The sequence below is a fragment of the Ascaphus truei genome, chromosome 5 (assembly GCF_040206685.1).
Source record: "Ascaphus truei isolate aAscTru1 chromosome 5, aAscTru1.hap1, whole genome shotgun sequence".
In the NCBI taxonomy this organism is placed as follows: Eukaryota; Metazoa; Chordata; class Amphibia; order Anura; family Ascaphidae; genus Ascaphus; species Ascaphus truei.
The window spans coordinates 67,147,221-67,166,087 of record NC_134487.1 but is presented as its reverse complement, the minus strand read 5'-3'; the positions used below and the strand labels follow the sequence as shown (position 1 = coordinate 67,166,087).

At 45.4% G+C, this 18,867-nt stretch overlaps 1 protein-coding gene across 5 annotated transcripts in view; it reads left to right on the top strand.

Moving 5' to 3' along the window:
• Positions 1–18,867, top strand: part of ST7 (suppression of tumorigenicity 7) — a 189,938-nt gene that overhangs the window by 112,002 nt on the left and 59,069 nt on the right. For all 5 annotated transcript variants that reach the window (XM_075599969.1, XM_075599973.1, XM_075599972.1 and 2 more), the window contains 3 exons: positions 775–934; positions 2,365–2,419; positions 5,562–5,677. In XM_075599969.1, coding sequence (XP_075456084.1) covers positions 775–934; positions 2,365–2,419; positions 5,562–5,677 — 331 coding nt within the window. The remainder of the gene's footprint in view (positions 1–774; positions 935–2,364; positions 2,420–5,561; positions 5,678–18,867) is intronic.

Here is an 18,867-nt window from a genome sequence, read left to right as displayed (position 1 = left end):
ATCTTGTGTAGAGGTGTAGGTCTAAATCTCTGTGTGTGCTTAGTAGTAAAGGAAGGTGAAAAGATAATCCTGCAGCACCATTACAGGGGTAACAGAGAGGTACTCATGAGTCCAGAGCAATGGTGGAAAAGGAAAAAGCAATGTATGCTGGGGAGTGAGATAGTCTGGGGACAGACCATCTGTGGGCAGAGCAGAGGGGGAGAAAGCAGACTAGCCCATTAGAGCGAAAGGCTGGGGCTGCCATGACAACTCACAGGAGTGTCTGGGGGAGCTACAACATGTATCAATAATGTTGCATCTTAAATACAGCAAGCTGCTGGGTGAGGGGAAATGGCACTGTATTTGTGTGCAGAGCCAAACACATACAGCTGGCACTAAAAAGCTGACAAGCAGGGCTGCGAGGAAACCGGGGGGGGGGGGGGGTGAAACAGAAATGTAGACAGGGGTATACCTGTTCCATGACAACTTGGATTTGTATTTAATGCCGATCTTGCTATGAATCGCTAATGGCCTGGAGATGGAGAAAATGGGGGTTAGAAATATGGCTACTCAATATCTTTGTAATGGGTCCTGAGAAATCTGAAGGTTGAATCTAATTTCAGAGCCCAAAATATGTCCGTATTACCTATACATATTGCTCCTGTTTGCTGTACCTTATACGTCTTATACGTTTAGTTTTGCCCGTACGTAATTATGCCGTTATGGTACACACACCACAATAACAATCTTTGGCAAGAGAATCATGCTGCAGCTTTGCTTGTGTCGTTGTTGCAGATATTTGAATGGTGGTATTTTCGGAAGTATGGGACGTCATTCATTGAACAGGTCTCTGTAAGTCACTTGCGCCCTCTGCTGGGAGGGGTCGACAACAATGCACCCAACAACATAAACACAAGTAACGGGGAATCTGATTCCAACCGACAGAGTGTTTCAGGTATGTTTTTTTGTTTTTTCTTTAATCGCTAAAAAACAACAGTAATGCTGCCAAGAGTCACAGTATTACATATGTAAATATAGGCATATGATACATGAGATTTAAAATGTATAGATTATAAAAAAATATATGTACTTTATATGTCAATATATCTATTTGAAATGAATATATTTCAGGGCAGAGAAGGGTTTAAAGCCCCGGCATGCAATTATTGATGTTTTTATATATTTATCATGTCTCCGATTTGTCATAACATCACTTATAGATACCAGAGCAAGTCTAGGATATCCTTTTCTCATGCATGTATGTGTGTCTTTATTTATATAGCGCCATTAATGTACATAGCGCCTCACAGTAGTAATACACTTGACAACCATTTAAATAACAAATAACTACAAATAACACATCATGGGAATAAGTGCATCAGACATAAAAGTAACATTGTGGAAGAGGAGTCCCTGCTCCGAAGAGCTTACAATCTAATAGGTAGGGAGAACGTACAGTACATGTCTAAATAGTTGCCTATAGAGAACCTGTTAATCAAGAGTAGAATTCTAGTATCTTGAGGTTCCGCGTCGTGCACATTTGTCATCATTATTGTAGTTATAAGTGACCTTTTCAGACCACAAAGCTTATTCTTTAGATTTAATAATCTGATTGTGAGGCAATGGAAAGCCTTTTGAAACCGTTACGGTCACATCTGATCTGAGACGGGATCTTTTGAAGCCTTAGAAGGGTCATGTGTAAGAACAAGACTGTTAACTTTTGATGTTGGTCTGATAACTAGAGTTTCTGATTGTGCTACTGTCGTTGTAAAACGACTAGCAAAATATTCTTAACTTTCTATTGTAAATCAACAGATGCACATTTCCATGAGATGAGCTTTGTGCCTTCATAACACATGAGCCATCTCTCTGCAGGTCACAAGAATAGGAGAGAACTGCTGAAGCTCATACAAAAGGCCCCTTGCAGCCCCATGAAATGAATGAGCGGTATGGTGCTATTTTTAAGACCCCATATGACCAGTTCATTTCAAATGATCAAAATGTGCCAGAACCATTTCCTTTTTAAAAGAAAAAATGATTTGCCCCGTAGGTGGGAAGCAGGGGGTCTCCAGAACAACATTTCTGCTCTAATAGTTTTTGTATTCACTTTACCGTGGTTTGGATAGCAAAGGAATGTATAGCAGGAAAACCACACATTTCTAATGCAGATTAAGGCATGTATCTATTTCAAAACATTTTGTATCCTTGTGTGTTACAAAAAAAAAACAACAACACAAATCAAGAAAAGTTAGATTCCATCATGTTCTACTTCTGTGTTTCCTTAACAGTTTTAATATAGTTTAAATCCTTTCAAAACCGTTTGATGTGATCATACTGAGATTTAAATGCAGCTTTGTTTTGTTTTGTTCTTTCTTTCACTGACAGAATGCAAAGTCTGGAGAAATCCATTAAACCTGTTCCGAGGAGCGGAGTATAACAGGTAAGCGCTGTGGGAACTTCTCCGTGACCGATAAATGAGCAAATGTGTGATCCCTTTCCAGTAAAATATTCAGGTGTACAGCATGATCCCGTAAACTGTATATGGCACGTGCCTCCAGACCGGCTGCACTCCCGGGTTGTGTGAACTCGCCTGGAGCGATGTAAATAATGCGACCAGGCCCTGGATGGAGGAAACGGAAGTGGAGAGGTTCCACTTCCACTGGGCTGGCCGCAGGGTCGTTGCAGTTCGCTTGATAACCCCCTTGAAAACAAAGTAGCCGGTGCCCATCATGTATGTGATATGTCATTACCTGAAACGTAATGTCTCCTGCTCTTAATATCACACAGAGAAAAGCTTTTAGGGGAAAACACTGAAACTACAAGAATCTTTCAAACAGACCAATGAAAATCTATGTTTTATTAAAGGACCATATACAATGGAAGCCTAGTCTTATTAATAGCTTCCTTTTCTTATATCTCAGATGACCTGTTAAAGCAAACTTTGGCTGAGCAATGTTCTCAAGGAGATTTGAAAGGAAAAAAAAGTCAAGAGACCTGTTTGTGTCAGAAAGAAAGTATAGTTGGTCAGTTTGCTTTTAATGGGTAAACCGGTTTAGGATGAAATAAGAAACAAGAATGAATCACATCATTTTTTTTCTAGGAATTGTGAGTCTTCCAAATCATTCGTACAGAACAAAAGTGTGCGGCTCTTGTTCATGGCGCATTCTACTTTAACATGCAAAGACTTGCATCTAATCCAGATCCTTGGCATTGTTTTGTTAAACAGAGTTCAACCTGGAATTTTCAAAACTAATGTAATTTTTGACAGACAAGACCAACTTCGCATCAAGATGTCAAATTGCTAAGCTGCGTAGCAGTGTATTAATATTCAATTTTGTTCAGAGCTACTGTATTTGTTGAATTGGAAATAATTCACCTGTATTTTTCCTGTCACATTGCAGACTATATAGATATGCTGAATAGGTTTTCCTCACATGAAACTAGTTTTAAAACAAATAAAAACCATTCTATAGTTTTATTTTTTTTGCCTAGTGCTGTGTTGTCTTTATATAATATAACCCTGTTATTAGGTGCTTGGTGGACTAATTAAACTTACAAACACATGAGATGTGCAAACTTTTTCCGAACCTAGTTGAACTCGTCGAATGTCGTCTGTTCCGGCAAAGACATTCGCTTCGATTCAAACGTTTGTGGCAAATTCTATGAACACTGAAAGGTCAATGTGTGTGTGTCTTTATTTATATATATATATATATATATATATATATAGCAACTGTAAATATTACTGTATGTTCATTTGCATGTCTTAGACAGGTCTGCAACCCTGTCTTTCCCCATTGTCGCCCAGCATACAGCGCTTCCACTGCAGCAAGGGATTCTGGGAAATGACATGCAAATGAGCACTCAGTGCCACCTTTTGTCTCACGCTCGTATTACACAAGCAAATCCTCAAACACAGCTTTTAGACAGAGGCTGGGATGAGATGCAAAGCCATTAAACCCACTCACAGACATGTTTCAACCTTGATGGGCATCATCAGTGTGAGGTTGGTCTTAATGGCTAAGCAGGTTTGAGACTAGCCTAGGTAATCACCACTATTATTAAGGTTATTATTATATATATATATATATATATATCATGTGTAGCCAGGTCCCTCTGGGTGGTTGTGCCCCCCCCCCCTCGCTGAGTTTACCTCCGCGGCGACCAGGAGGGATGCGGCCGGTCGCGGGGGCATGTTGGGATCGGGCGCGAGTTCCGGAGAGGGGGGTGTGCGGGCGCCGAGCGCGTCGGCGTGGACTCCCGGCGGCTCCTGCAGAGGGGGCCGCCATCTTTTCCTTGCTCGCGCATGCGCAGTGAGTCCCTGCCGCCGGCGGCCAATTCAGAGCTTTGCGCATGCGCAGATGAGGTGCGCGCGAGGCGGCCAATGGGAGAATAGCTCTCAAGAAGACTACAGCCCCCAGCATGCACAGGGGCTAGGTTAAGTGGCGCCAGGGAGCCAATAGGGTTGCCCGAATCCCCTGCTCAGGGAATTGATACTTTTCGCTCACGGAGACCACACTAGTTTAGTCAGGACCAGGAAGAGCTAGGCCTCAGTTAGGTTCTGAGCCACCTTAACAGCTTGTTGTGCTGTAGGGACAGGCCCTAGGTAGGGACTCTGCCCCATTATCTGTTTCGTAGTCAGGGACACAGTGCTAAGCAGTGCAGCCCTGCGAGGTGGGGTCTGGGCTCAGAAACCCACCAAAGACAGAGACTTGCGGTGATATTATCCACGCCGGAATTCACCCCACGCGGTGGCGGATGACGACGTCGGACCGGACGGAATCACTGTCGTAGTCTGCGGAACTCGGGGCCGGAGCCCCGGGCAGGTTTCATTCTACAAGTGCACCAACACTGTACAGCAACGCAAGAACCACGCCTAAAGGGCCGGGGGTATCACTTGGGGACTCTTACGTGGTAGAGTGGCTAAGGGCCCTGTATAGTACATTTGGACACTGTGTAGAGGTACACGGTGGTTGGGAAGGGTAATACTTTCAATGAGAGCAAGTATTGTTGTGATTTATATAGAGTATAAGTATACTTATGTGCATGTGTTCAGTAAAGACCGTTCTGTTATACCACTGAGTATTATTGTGTTGTGTCCTGTGAGGGACTCCTCCCGCTCCGTCGGGATCCCTCTCAGGTGGAGGCATTGCACCATGAGATATTCTGATATATATATGTACCCCAGGCTCTCCATGCAGAGGCTTAGGCTCCTGAGGGCCACACAGGTAAATACAGCATTAATAGCGTCTGTATTCGCAGGGAATACCCATTCTATATATATATATATATATTATATATATATCTATATCTATCGTGACTGATATTTTGCACCTTTAAAAAGCAGAATGGTCATTTCGTTGCCACTTTTGGCGCCAAAAGTTCGATTGAAAAATATCATGTCTGAGAGGGCTCTTACCAGACACAAAATCTATTTAATTTTTTCAGCGTGGGATCAGGCTGTATCCTGAGCAAGTAGATGAAAGGAACCAAGATACCCTTGGGACTGAAAGTGCTAACCGATGTGTTGCTTTATTTTAACCACGTTTATGGATAACTAGGTTTTGTTTATTGTTTTGCAGATACACATGGGTGACAGGAAGAGAACCTTTGACTTATTATGACATGAATCTTTCTGCACAAGACCATCAAACCTTCTTTACATGTGACACTGATCACATGCGGCCAGCAGATGCAAGTAAGAAAATGTATTTAACATACAGTATTTTTGGTTGAAGGGTTTGTTTTGTGGCCAGTGTTGTCCAGCAAGTATTTTATTTCATTAACAAATCCAATTTACTTTGCAGTTTGCATTACTGTATAATGTTGGGTCCTCCCCAAAACATTTTTTTTGTGATAATTTAACCTCCTTCACTGCAACTTTGTAGAACTGTTTTCTACATTTGGAAGAGCTGTGCGGAACCACTAACTACAGGCATACCCCGGTTTAAGGACACTCACTTTAAGTACACTCGCGAGTAAGTACATATCGCCCAATAGGCAAACTGCATCTCACGCATGCGCCTGTCGTCACGTCCTGAACAGCAATACTAGCTCCTTACCTGTACCGAAGCTGTGCACAAGCGGGGAGACTATAGAGCCTGTTACAAATGCGTTATTTACATCAGTTATGCACGTATGTGACGATTGCAGTACAGTACATGCATCGATAAGTGGGGAAAAGGCAGTGCTTCACTTTAAGTACATTTTCACTTTACATACATGCTTCGGTCCCATTGCGTACGCTAATGCGGGGTATGCCTGTACTGTACATCTCAATTTATTCTAGAAGTGTTCTGGCCTAAATTTGCCAATACAATATCATTGTCATTATTATGAAACAAACATGCAGAATGTTACGTGACTGAATGTTTCAGAGAGAGACGAAGAGGGATGGTAGGTTACTGACTGGACAAGGGGGAGCATGGGAGACATGGGGGGGGACACAAGGGGGTGTGGTCGGACACAAGAGGGGCTCGTCGGACACAAGGGGGTAGGTGCACTCCCCAGACTCCTCTCCCACCCATGCCCGTTCAACCACACACACACACATGCACACACACAGCACCTTGTATACATAAACACACAGCATCTCACACACACACAACACACACAGCATCTCACACACACCCAGCATGTCGCACACACAGACCCAGCATCGCACAAACGCACACACCCAGCATCTGTCTGACACAAGGGGGGCCGTCGGACACAGGGGGGGGGGCTTGGATTGTAATGCATGAGACAAGGGGGAAGGCATGGGAGGGTACTTATGTTCTCTGTAAATGGCATTGTAAAGAAATGGTGGAATTCACTGATCATATAGAGCCTGGCTGCGCGCCAAAAGAATATCTTGGCAGCGTGCCAACTCGTGACAAGCCAATCCGGTAGGCGGATTGCCGGTGAAGACCGGGCGATCGGATTTGTCGAGCACTGTATATGTATATATACAAATAAAAATATTACTTGTGAGCACATGCACATGTCTTAGAGAGGCATATATATATATATATATATAAATATATATATATATATATATATATATATATTAAATTGTGATCCAGTATCACGCTATGGGCCATGCGCTTTCTTTCTTTTCCACGTGGGAATTTATAAAGGGACTGGCATCTCACTATATATACTGGTTGTATATGACTCTGATTTTTCTTTCTTTCTTTTTTATCTATATATGTATAGTTTTTTTATGTAGACATCCTATTATCAAGTGTATCCTAAACTGGTGTTTTGATACACATGTATAGTATATCAGATAGAATTAGTATATGTATTTAGTTTAATATCAATACAGGCGCAGCTCGTATTTTATCTGATATATATAGATATATATATAGATATATATAGATACACTTGATAATAGGATGTCTACATAAAAAACTATACATATATAGATAAAAAAGAAAGAAAGAAAAATCAGAGTCATATACAACCAGTATATATCGTGAGATGCCAGTCCCTTTATAAATTCCCACGTGGAAAAGAAAGAAAGCGCATGGCCCATAGCGTGATACTGGATCACCATTTAATGTTAAAATCAAGGGGAAAAAGGCTCACTCACAAAGGTGTTAGCATGTAAAGCATATAATGAATGTCACCGTCGCTGACAGATGTCCAGATGGATATCATAAAATGGAGTCTGCAGTGTCACTGCCAGGTCCGCCTCACTCAATGATGGGCTGCACTGACGGAGAGTGGACTCACTATTACTTGAAAGTCTCAGAGACAGGCTGGAGATGGTGTGCTCACGCACTGACAGCCACAGGCAGCAGAGATCCGGTCCGGCCAGCTTCCGGTCTCTCTCTGATGACGAAATGTCGCTGCGTTTTGCGTCCCTACGCGTTTCGTCTCTAACTGAGACTTTCTCAAAGGCTGGTTGGAAGTGTAGCACGTGACTGCAATTTATAGCAATGCCTCTAATTATTTACCTCAGAACACCTGCAGGTGATTTCTAATACTCAATAGGCAGGCTGCTCATGCTTCACTGTGCTACAATCCCTACATAGTATTGGACAATATACCTACAATACAAGTTAGAAACTCATAAAACTCTTGTAATTAATAAACTTATGTTCTCAAATTAAACATTCATATTGTAATATTTTTGAAAGAGAATTGATGTGACGAACAACCAAAACAGAACTGCTTGAAGTTAAAAATTATAAACTATAAAAATTGATATCAATGTACATATATATATATAAAAATTAAATAAAAGATCATATGTATATAGGAATTTGTTCACCATAGGAATGGTTACTGAAGAGGAACTAGTGATATTACATTTAAGTCAATGGGCTACTGCACTAGTAAGTGTGTGTTGCATGGTGACCCCACACCTTCACAGTGCAGATCATCCTAGACCAATCAGCAAGTCTGGTGATTCCCCCCATACACAGGCTGAACTAGGGGGGGGGGGGATAAAGATAGGGGAAATGAGGAGGAAGAGCACATGAGGCAGAGGAGTCAGAGCTCATAGCAGGAACATACCTAAACCATGGTAATGGGAAGGGGGGATAGGGAAATTTGGGAGGGGAGAAGGGGGGAAAGGTGGGGGGAGGGGGAAAAGTGAGGGCGGAGGGTTAAGGGAAAATGGGAAGGATGGGGAAAGGGAAGGGAAGGAGGGAGGGTAGGGTAATAGGGGGGCAGAAAGAAGGGAGAGGAGTACCTGTCATACAATAGTACTCATATCAAGGGACTCATTGAACCCACCGGGGGCCAATGTTGCCAACCGGTAGATCCAATGAGTCTCCTGTTTGCAAAGCACCTTGAATCTGTCCCCCCTCCCCCAAAGTAAGGGTAGAGACATATTCTAGACCCATAACCTTTAAGGTCCTGGGATCATTTGTTGTAATGGTCCTCCCTGCCATTGTGCCATCCTATACCTTCCCCCCACCCCCACCAGCATCCTCTTCCCTCTCTGTGCTTCTGTGGATATACAGCCCCCCATCCCCTATTCTCACTTTCCTTATCTCTGTTTTAACACCCTTCCAGTGCCTTCCCCACCCCACTTCATATACATCTCTCTCTTCCACGTTCTTCCCTTTTTTTCCCCCCAACCCCTGTCTAAGTCATAGAAACCTTTGTATATCAGTATTGCTTGACCTGAGGAAGAGAGGGAAACTCTTGAAAGCTTGTCCTATGACATAAATTGTTAGTCCAAATAAAAAAAGTATCACCTAATATTGAAGAATATATATATATTATATATATTATAAAACATTTAACTTGAATGACCGTTAACGAGGGATTGAGGTGCAAGACTCTGTATCAGAGCTTAGTGAATCTTCGTGAACAGTTGGTGGAAGTCGTGGCTGCCACTTGCCATGGAATTTTCCCTACTCTTCATCAATATATAAATGCCCTTTCAAAGGTTATCCCTCCACGTTCATTCGGGGCCCTCCTACATCTTTCTATCTGGGGGGTAGTTAGTTCTTTCCCTTTGCGTGGAATTGAATAACATGGCTGAATATAATCAACTGAATGTTTCATTCCACTCTGATGGAGTCTCACACTGCCCTCAATTGACAGGGAAAGCCAAAAAAAGACCAGAAAGTGTTTCTGGAATGAGAGGAAAGAGCAACTTGACAATTTAGCAGTGCGTAAATTAATATTGTTAGTGTATTTTTTTTCCTGTAGTATCACATATTTTTTTTTTTTAATTGGACTCATGGTTGCATTATTCCATATCCTGAATAGGGCGGTTATATGCCCTTAAGATAACACTCCTGCCAAAAATTCTATATTTATTCAGTGCACTGCTGATTTCTATCAGATCTAAATGCCTGATGAGCCTTCAAATTAATATGTTCATATTTGTTTGGAAAGGGAAACCCCCCCCCCCCCCACAATAAATAGAGAAGTACTTATTAGACAGAGGGCGGAGGGAGGATTGGTGGGACCATGTCTTCAGAGATACTATCTGGCTGCACAAATAGCCCAACTGACAGTATGGCATGCAGCACCTCACCAACTCATCAAGATGGGTTGATTTAGAAAACGCCCATATTGTTTTCTCAAATAGTTTGGCCTTATTATGGCGCTCTAAACAGATCAAACCGGATATGTGTAAAACCCTATTAACTATCACCCATTCCCTGAAAATATGGTCTGGAGAGGAGCCTCACCACCACGCACACAGGAATGCTGCCTATATTTGGGCATCCCAATTTCCTCTCGGACTTGTAGCAGAGCTGTTCTCCTCCTGGTGGACTAAAAACGGAGTATGCAGAGTGTAGGATCTAATGACAGGTTCCGGTGATAGGTCTTTTGCAGATCTCGGAGAAGTAAAACAGATTCCGATGACTGAATTCCTAAGATAATCTGCCCTTCTTTCTGTTTAGCTCAAAGTTGATTTTGGGTGGGCTTGCATCTTCAATTAATAAATCAATGCTATCATTTTTTTTTATAACTTGTATTTTATTAGTGTGTAAATACATGGTATACATGAAAAACAGATCCAATACATGGTGAACAGGGTAGCATAGATTACATAATGATATAGGTATAACATATCTATTGAGCCCACGTGGCCTTTCGAGCCCTACTCCGCCGCGTAGGTAAAGATCTTATTTTAGGTTATGTGTATCCACGGTAAAATAATACTTGTTACAAACAAGGGAAAATAAAAAATAATAAAAAATAAATAAAGGGGGAGGTAGGGTAGAGGGGGGCGGAAAGAGGAAAGGGAGCGTATAGGGTGAGGATGTAATTGTTTATGGAGTCTACTAAGACGGCTCATGAGCTATGGGACCTCGTAGAAGATCGTGTGGCTGTATAAGTAGTTAATAATGAGTGGGAATGGTGATCCAGCTGTAAACTTAGTTTCCACTCCACCCAAGGAGAACGCATCTATTACTATTATAGCCAAATTGTGTCACGCTCTACCCCGGGGATGTCTGTCTGAGCTAGCCATGGGGCCCAAACTTTTAGATAATTGTCGCCAGTATCATTAACTAGGCTTGTTAGCTTTTCCATCTGGCAGATATACCAAATACGGTTCCGAATCTTTGGGATAATTGTAATTTCGGGGCGTTTCCATAATGCTGCGATCTCGCACCGCGTGGCGATTGCAAAGTGTGCAATTAGTTTGTTGTTGGATTTTGATAGGCCCTTTAGAGGTCTGTTTAGGAGAAACAGCCACGGGTCTGGGAGAATAGTGAGATCAAATATTCTCTGGATCCAATTTCTGATCTTTTCCCATATCGGGGATATCTGCGGGCAGGACCACAGCATATGTAACAGGTCAGCTGTTCCTCCACATTGTTTAGGGCACAATGGAGAGGACCCTGGTATGAACTTGGATAATTTGAGTGGGGTGAGGTACCCTCTCATGAGGACTTTATATGCGTTCTCCTTCAGTGTGGTGCACATCGAGCTTTTTGCGGCTCCTAAAAATATAGTATTCCATTCCTCGTCCTCTAAGGCAGGGGGGTGCAAACTTTTTTCCCTGCGCCCCCCTGCCGGCTGTCCCCTCACTCCCGCGCCCCCCTCCCAACCCCAACTTACCCGCGCTCCGGCGTAATGACGTCACGTTGCCATAGCAACGTGACGTCACATGACCTCGCAGCGTCATTTTGACGCCGCGTTGCCATGGCGACACAGGGAGGAAGCCGCCGGAGCCACGGTAAGTTAGGTTTACAGAGGCCCTGCAGCTCCCCCGGCACTTAATTTAAGTGCCTTCGGGAACCCCGCGCTGTAAACCCCGCGCCCCCCGTCGGCAGTGTCGCGCCCCCCCTGGGGGTCGCGCCCCACAGTTTGCGCACCGCTGCTCTAAGGTCTCCCCAAGGTCTCTCTCCCATTGGGTACGAAATGAGGGCATTTGTTGCTTTGAAGTTGCAGGCTCGACTACCTCTCCGTATATTGTAGATATGAGTCCCTTTGTGTCGGTTTCTGCCCGACAGAGCTTTTCGAAATTCGTCAATAGGGGGTATGGGGTGAATTTATTATAAAATGCTCTGATCTGAAGGTATTTGTAGAATTCAGCATGGGGGATATCTTTTTCTGATCTGAGATGGTCAAATTATTTAATTTTTAGATCGTAGCCCTCCAGATCTTTGAGTCTATCATATCCTTTGTGTCTCCAGATTGAGTGATTATGACCAATAACACCCGGCGCAAAATTAGGATTGTTCCAAATAGGTGACATCAGCGAGCTTGCTGATGTGAGTGAGTTTTTCAGTCTTGACTCTTCCCAGACAGATAAAGAGTTAGTTGTTGAGGTGAGTGGGAACAAAGTGTCTTTCCTTGACGACTTAGGTAGCCAAATCAGATTATTAAGCTCTAATGGGGAGCAAGCAGCACTTTCTAGCTCCACCCATCTTTTTAATTTAGGGTCGGAATGCCATTGTATGATCTGGCTTAATTGAGCTGCTTTAAAATATGACAACAGGCAGGGTACCGCTAAGCCCCCTGCTAAGGTAGGTCTCTTCATATTTAATTTATTTACTCTCGTTTTTTTACCTCCCCAGATAAAGTTGGATATTTCAGACTGAAGTGAGAGTATATCCTTCAGTTTGAGTGGCACAGGCAATGTCTGGAAGAGGTATAGGATACGGGGAAGTAAATTCATCTTCACGCTGTGTATCCTTCCTATCCAAGAAATCTTCTTGGAGGACCATCTGATTAGGTCTTGTTTTAGAGTCCGGATTAGTTTGGGATAATTTGCCTTATAGATGTGTTTTGCATCTTTGGTGATATGGATCCCCAAATATTTGAGTGAATTCTTTTGCCAGTTAAAATTAAAATTCAATTTCAGTAGTTTCTCTATATGTCCGGGGAGATTGACATTCAGAGCCTCAGACTTGGATTGGTTTATCTTAAACCCAGAGACCTTAGAGAATTTATCTAAAAGGTCAAATAGATTAGGCAATGATGTGAGGGGTTTTGAGATGATTAATAGGATATCATCTGCATACAGGGCCGCTTTGTGTGATTGGGAGTATGCGTTTAACCCTGAGATATCCGGATTTTCTCGAATACGTGCCGCCAGGGGTTCAATACATAGGGCAAACAGGAGGGGAGATAATGGGCACCCCTGTCTCGTGCCACTTTGGATTGGGAAAGGGTCTGAGGGGAAGCCCTGATGTATGACTCTGGCAGATGGGCCTGAGTACAGCGACATAATCGCTCCACTCACCCGATTTCCGAAGCCAAATGCCGCGAGCGTCTCTCGTAGACATGGCCAGTCTATCCTATCAAAAGCTTTTTCTGCATCCAGACTTAATAACATGCTTTTTATGTTATTTTTGTTTGATAATTCTAACAGATCAATGAATCGTCGGGTGTTATCCGCTGCCTGCCTCCCCTTAACAAACCCAACTTGATCTGGATGTATTAGTCTGGGTAGGATTAGACTCAATCTATTGGCCAGAAGTTTGGCATATATTTTTATATCGGTATTGATTAGAGAAATTAATCTATAGCTTTTACAATTGAGCGGATCCTTGCCAGGTTTATGTATTAGTGATATAGACACCCGTAGCATATCCTCGGGAATAGGGGCTCCTGCTAAGATAGCATTAAACATATGGAGCAACCGTGGGGCGAGTGATTCAGAGAACTTCTTGTAGTACAACCCCGAGAAGCCATCAGGACCTGGTGCTTTTGATGGTTTCAGTTCTTTGATGGCTTGAGACACTTCTTCCAATGTGAAGTCAGCGCCCATAGCTTCTCTGTCACGCTCTATCAATCTCTCCAGTTTTGAGCTGGCCAAGAAATCTCTCAGTGCTCTGCTCGTGTTTTTATTGTGTGCCACTTTCTTTCCGTCGTATAGGGAACCATAGAATGAACCAAATTCTTCTACTATTTTTTTAGGGTTGGCCGTGGGAATACCTGATTTTAAGCGTATAGCTTGGATATTAAACTTAGATTTCCTATCCTTTAGTGTTCGAGCTAGCATCGTATCCGGCCTTTTAGCTTTTTCATAAAACTTTCTCTTAGACCAACATAAGGAATTATCTGCTCGGGAAGTCAATAGCATATTTAATTCAATTTTTGTGTCTTTCAGTTCCCGTGCTGTAATTGGATCTGAATTGGTTTTATGATTTGATAGCAGGGAATGTAATTTGGATTGGAGCGTCCGAATTTTGGAATCTCTGACTCGTTTTCTTTTGGCAGTAATACTGATTATTATGCCCTTAAAGTTGCTTTATGAGCCTCCCATAAGACCGTATGGAATTCCACAGAGCCTGTGTTAACCTAAAAAAATTGAGTTATTTCCTGATCTATTGTAGTACAAATTTCGGGTATTTTAAGAATAGATTCGTTGAGTTTCCAATTTGCCTGGTCGACTGGTCACAATATTGTTGCACCTAAGCTCGATTGGTGCATGGTCAGACCATGAAATATCATGGATCATTGTATTAGTGACCTTCGGAACCATGTGGCACGAAACGAAGAGATAATCGATTCTACTGTACGAGATATGTGGGTGAGAGTAGAAGGTATAGTCCCTAGATGTTGGATGTAACTCCCTCCATATATCTACTAATTGGATGTCTTTCAATGCACTGCGTAGGGTGTCTTGAGCTCTTTTATTATCAGAGTCGCCTCCTCCTGACCTGTCCAGGGAAGATTGCATCGTAATGTTGAAATCTCCTCCAATTATGATATATCCTTTAGCTACTGAACTTAACAGTAGAAAGAATCTGTCAAAGAAAGATGCCTCTTGTACATAAGGAGCATATAGGGAGGCCAATGTGATGGGTTGCTCATGGATTGTTCCAGTGAGAATGAGATAGTGACCTTCTGCGTCTTTCTTAATTGTCTGGAGTACAAAGGGTATGGTATTATGAAATAAAATGGCCACTCCTCTTTTCTTGACAGATGCCGAAGCCATGTAAAATTGAGTGAAGCTTTTATCTAAAAACCCAGGCGAGTTATTCTTGCTGAAGTGCGTCTCCTGCAAGAACAACACCTCCGCCTTTTTCCTCTTATAATCTGTGAAAGCCAGCTTTCTTTTGATCGGGCTATTAAAGCCCTTTACATTATGTGAAATACATGTGAGCGCCATTTTTCATGTGTAAGAGAAAATATGTATAGTGAGCAATGTACTTACTCTTGACGTTTTTCCTGGGGTTTCTTATAGTAATATTCATACCTGCTATGTCAGCTTGATGTGGTGGCCGGACATCATAAATCCTAGGGAGGGAAGGGTGAGGGAAAGGGTGGGGATAGGTAGACAATACATGGGAAACAACGAGGGGATTGCAGCAGAGAAGGGTGGGGAGGGAAAATAAAAGGTGGGAAAAAAAGAAATAATAAAAAAGAAAAACACAGGATACAAGAGCGTATCTCGGGAGCCCCGAGAGTAGCTCCTGCGCCCAGAGGGTGGGGTGTCTGGCTCCAATTTAATGATGGGCCAGTCTCCTAGAGTGGAGATCGACCACCCTGGGTCTTGGTAATGGTCCTTCCAAACTGAGGACCGAAAAAGGGGGCACATGCACGAAGGAGAGTAGCTCCCCCGGCATCATATTCATATTGTACAACTTGTAAAACTTGTAAACTGGTATCACTTATATATAACACATATATAACGTATCTGTCTTAACTAACTTAACAAACTAACTAATCAACCTTGTCAAACCTGTCAAAATTCCGCACTCATCCAACCTGTCATTTTTATTATTTGTCTAAATCGTCCGCTTTCAAATTTGTCTAGACCGTCCATTGTCATATAGTATGTAATTTATATAATTTGAACTAACTATTCCATCGACTATGTAGCCCTCTATACAGCCCAACAAAATATGTACATGTATCTCTGTGACGTCTATACAACCTTAAATCTTATGGGGTTGATATGATTTGTATCTCAAACTATATAACTAAAATATACCTATGCTTAAATATATACAATATATATTCACTACTGTGGGCATATAACCTATATGGGCACATATATATATACACATCCATATATATATCCAGTGTTCGACAATTATATACATTTACTCGCCCGGGGCGGGTGGATTTAACCCCCGGGCGAGTAAATATTGGCCCAAGCAGCACACGTGTGTTTTTTAAATTTCCCGCGCTCGCGTGCTGTTTTTCCCGCGCTTGCGCTGGAGAAAAAAAAAAAGCCGGAGGCGGGTTCATGTTGTTGGGGGAGATTACCCCGCCTCCGGCTCTCTGAGCAGTGGCCTCCCTCCTCAGCGCTTCCACTCCTCCCCCTTCCGGCAGCCAGCCCCTTCCACGCCTGTCTGCCTCAGGCCCCTGCAGGGCCATCTGTCGCCCCCCCCCCCCTCCCACCCATCGGGCCATCCGCCCCCCCTCCCATCGGGCCATCCGCCCCCCCCTCCCATCGGGCCATCCGCCCCCCCTCCCATCGGGCCATCCGCCCCCCCTCGTATCGGGCCATCCGCCCCCCCCTCCCATCGGGCCATCCGCCCCCCCCTCCCATCAGGCCATCCGCCCCCCCTCGTATCGGGCCATCCGCCCCCCCCCCCCATCGGGCAATCCATCCCCCCCCCTCCCTCCCATCGGGGAATACATCACCCCTGCTCTTCTCCTGCTCTGATGGCCAGCTCAGCTGTTAGCAGGGGAAATCCCCTAACCGGAGCTACTCCCTGCTCTAAGCAGGGGAAATCCCCTAACCGGAGCTACTCCCTGCTCTAAGCAGGGGAAATCCCTCACCCGGTGCTGCCCTCGCTGCCATGTGCGACCCCTCCTGCCGTGTGGGGGGCCCACTGCCGTGCAGGTGAGTGTTTGTGTGTGTGTGAGTGACAGACTGTGTGTGTGTGTATTTGTCTGAGTGAGAGTGTGTGTCTGTGAGTGTGTCATCCTCTCTCTCCCTCTCCCTGTGTCACCCTCTCCCTCTCCCTGTGTCACCCTCCCTCTCCCTGTGTCACCCACCCTCTCCCTGTGTCACCACCCTCTCCCTGTGTCACCCTCCCTCTCCTTGTGTCACCCTTCCTCTCCCTGTGTCACCCTCCCTCTCCCTGTCACCCACCCTCTCCCTCTCCCTGTGTCACCCTCCCTCTCCCTGTGTCACCCACCCTCTCCCTGTGTCACCACCCTCTCCCTCTCCCTGTGTCACCCTCCCTCTCCCTGTGTCACCCTTCCTCTCCCTGTGTCACCCTCCCTCTCCCTGTGTCACCCACCCTCTCCCTCTCCCTGTGTCACCCTCCCTCTCCCTGTGTCACCCTCCCTCTCCCTGTGTCACCCTTCCTCTCCCTGTGTCACCCACCCTCTCCCTGTGTCACCCACCCTCTCCCTGTGTCACCCACCCTCTCCCTCCTGTGTCACCCTCTCCCTGTGTCACCCTCTCCCTGTGTCACCCTCTCCCTGTGTCACCCTCTCCCTGTGTCACCCTCTCCCTCTCACCCTCTCCCTGTGTCACCCTCTGCCTCTCCCTGTGTCACCCTCTGCCTCTCCCTGTGTCACCCTGCCCCGCTCCCTGTCACCCTCCCTCTCCGTGTCACCCTCTCCCTGTGTGACCCACCCTATCCGTCTCCCTGTGTCGCCCTCTCCCTCTGTCACCCTCTCCCTCTCTCTGTCACCCTCTCTCTCCCTCTCCCTGTGTCACCCTCCCTCTCCCTGTGTCACCCTCCATCTCCGTGTCACCCTCCCCCTCTCCCTGTCACCCTCCCTCTCCGTGTCACCCTCTCCCTGTCACCCTCCCCCTCTCACCCTCCCTCTCCCTGTCACCCTCCCTCTCCCTGTCACCCTCCCTCTCCCTGTCACCCTCCCTCTCCCTGTCACCCTCCCTCTCCCTGTCACCCTCCCTCTCCCTGTGTCACCCACCCTCTCCCTGTGTCACCCTCCCTCTCCCTGTGTCACCCTCCCTCTCCCTGTGTCACCCTCCCCTTCTCCCTGTGTCACCCTCCCTCTCCCTGTGTCACCCTCCCTCTCCCTGTCACCCTCCCCCTCTCCCTGTCACCCTCCCTCTCCCTGTCACCCTCCCTCTCCCTGTGTCACCCTCCCTCTCCCTGTGTCACCCTTTCCCTGTGTCACCCTTTCCCTGTGTCACCCTTTCCCTGTGTCACCCTCTCCCTGTGTCACCCCCTCCCTCTCCCTGTGTCACTCTCCCTCTCCCTGTGTCACCCTCTCCCTCTCCCTGTGTCTCCCTCTCCCTCTCCCTGTGTCTCCCTCTCCCTGTTTCACCCTCTCCCTCTCACCCTCTCCCTCTCACCCTCTCCCTGTGTCACCCTCTCCCTGTGTCACCCTCTCCCTGTGTCACCCTCTCCCTGTGTCACCCTCTCCCTGTGTCACCCTCTCCCTGTGTCACCCTCTCCCTGTGTCACCCTCGCTCTCCGTGTCACCCTCTCCCTGTGTGACCACCCTCTCCGTCTCCCTGTGTCGCCCTCACCCTGTGTCGCCCTCTCCCTCTCTCTGTCACCCTCTCCCTCTCTCGTCACCCTCTCCCTCTCTCGTCACCCTCTCCCTCTCTCTGTCACCCTCTCCCTCTCTCTGTCACCCTCTCCCTCTCTGTCTCCCTCTCTCTGTCTCCCTCTCTCTGGCTCCCTCTCCCTCTCTCTGTCTCCCTCTCCCTCTCTGTCGGACTCTCTTCTTCGCTCTCTCTGTCGCACTCTCTCTTTGTCTCTCATTCTCTCAGTGTGTGTGTCTCTCATTCTCTCTCTTTCTCTGTGTGTCTCTCTTTCTCTCTCTTTCTCTGTGTGTCTCTCTTTCTCTCTGTGTGTGTGTGTGGGTGTGTCGCTCTCTCTGTGTGTGTGTGTGTGTGTGTCTGTCTCTCTCTGCCTGTCTCTCTCTGTGAAGCGCCGACGTCTAGACACTGGTTAAGGGGTTCAGGAAACTAGTCATTCACATCTGGCTTTTATTTCTAGATCCGACATTGACACACACACATACACACACACATACACACGTCTAATTGTAGTATAATGTAATACAATAAATACATTTATGTCAAAA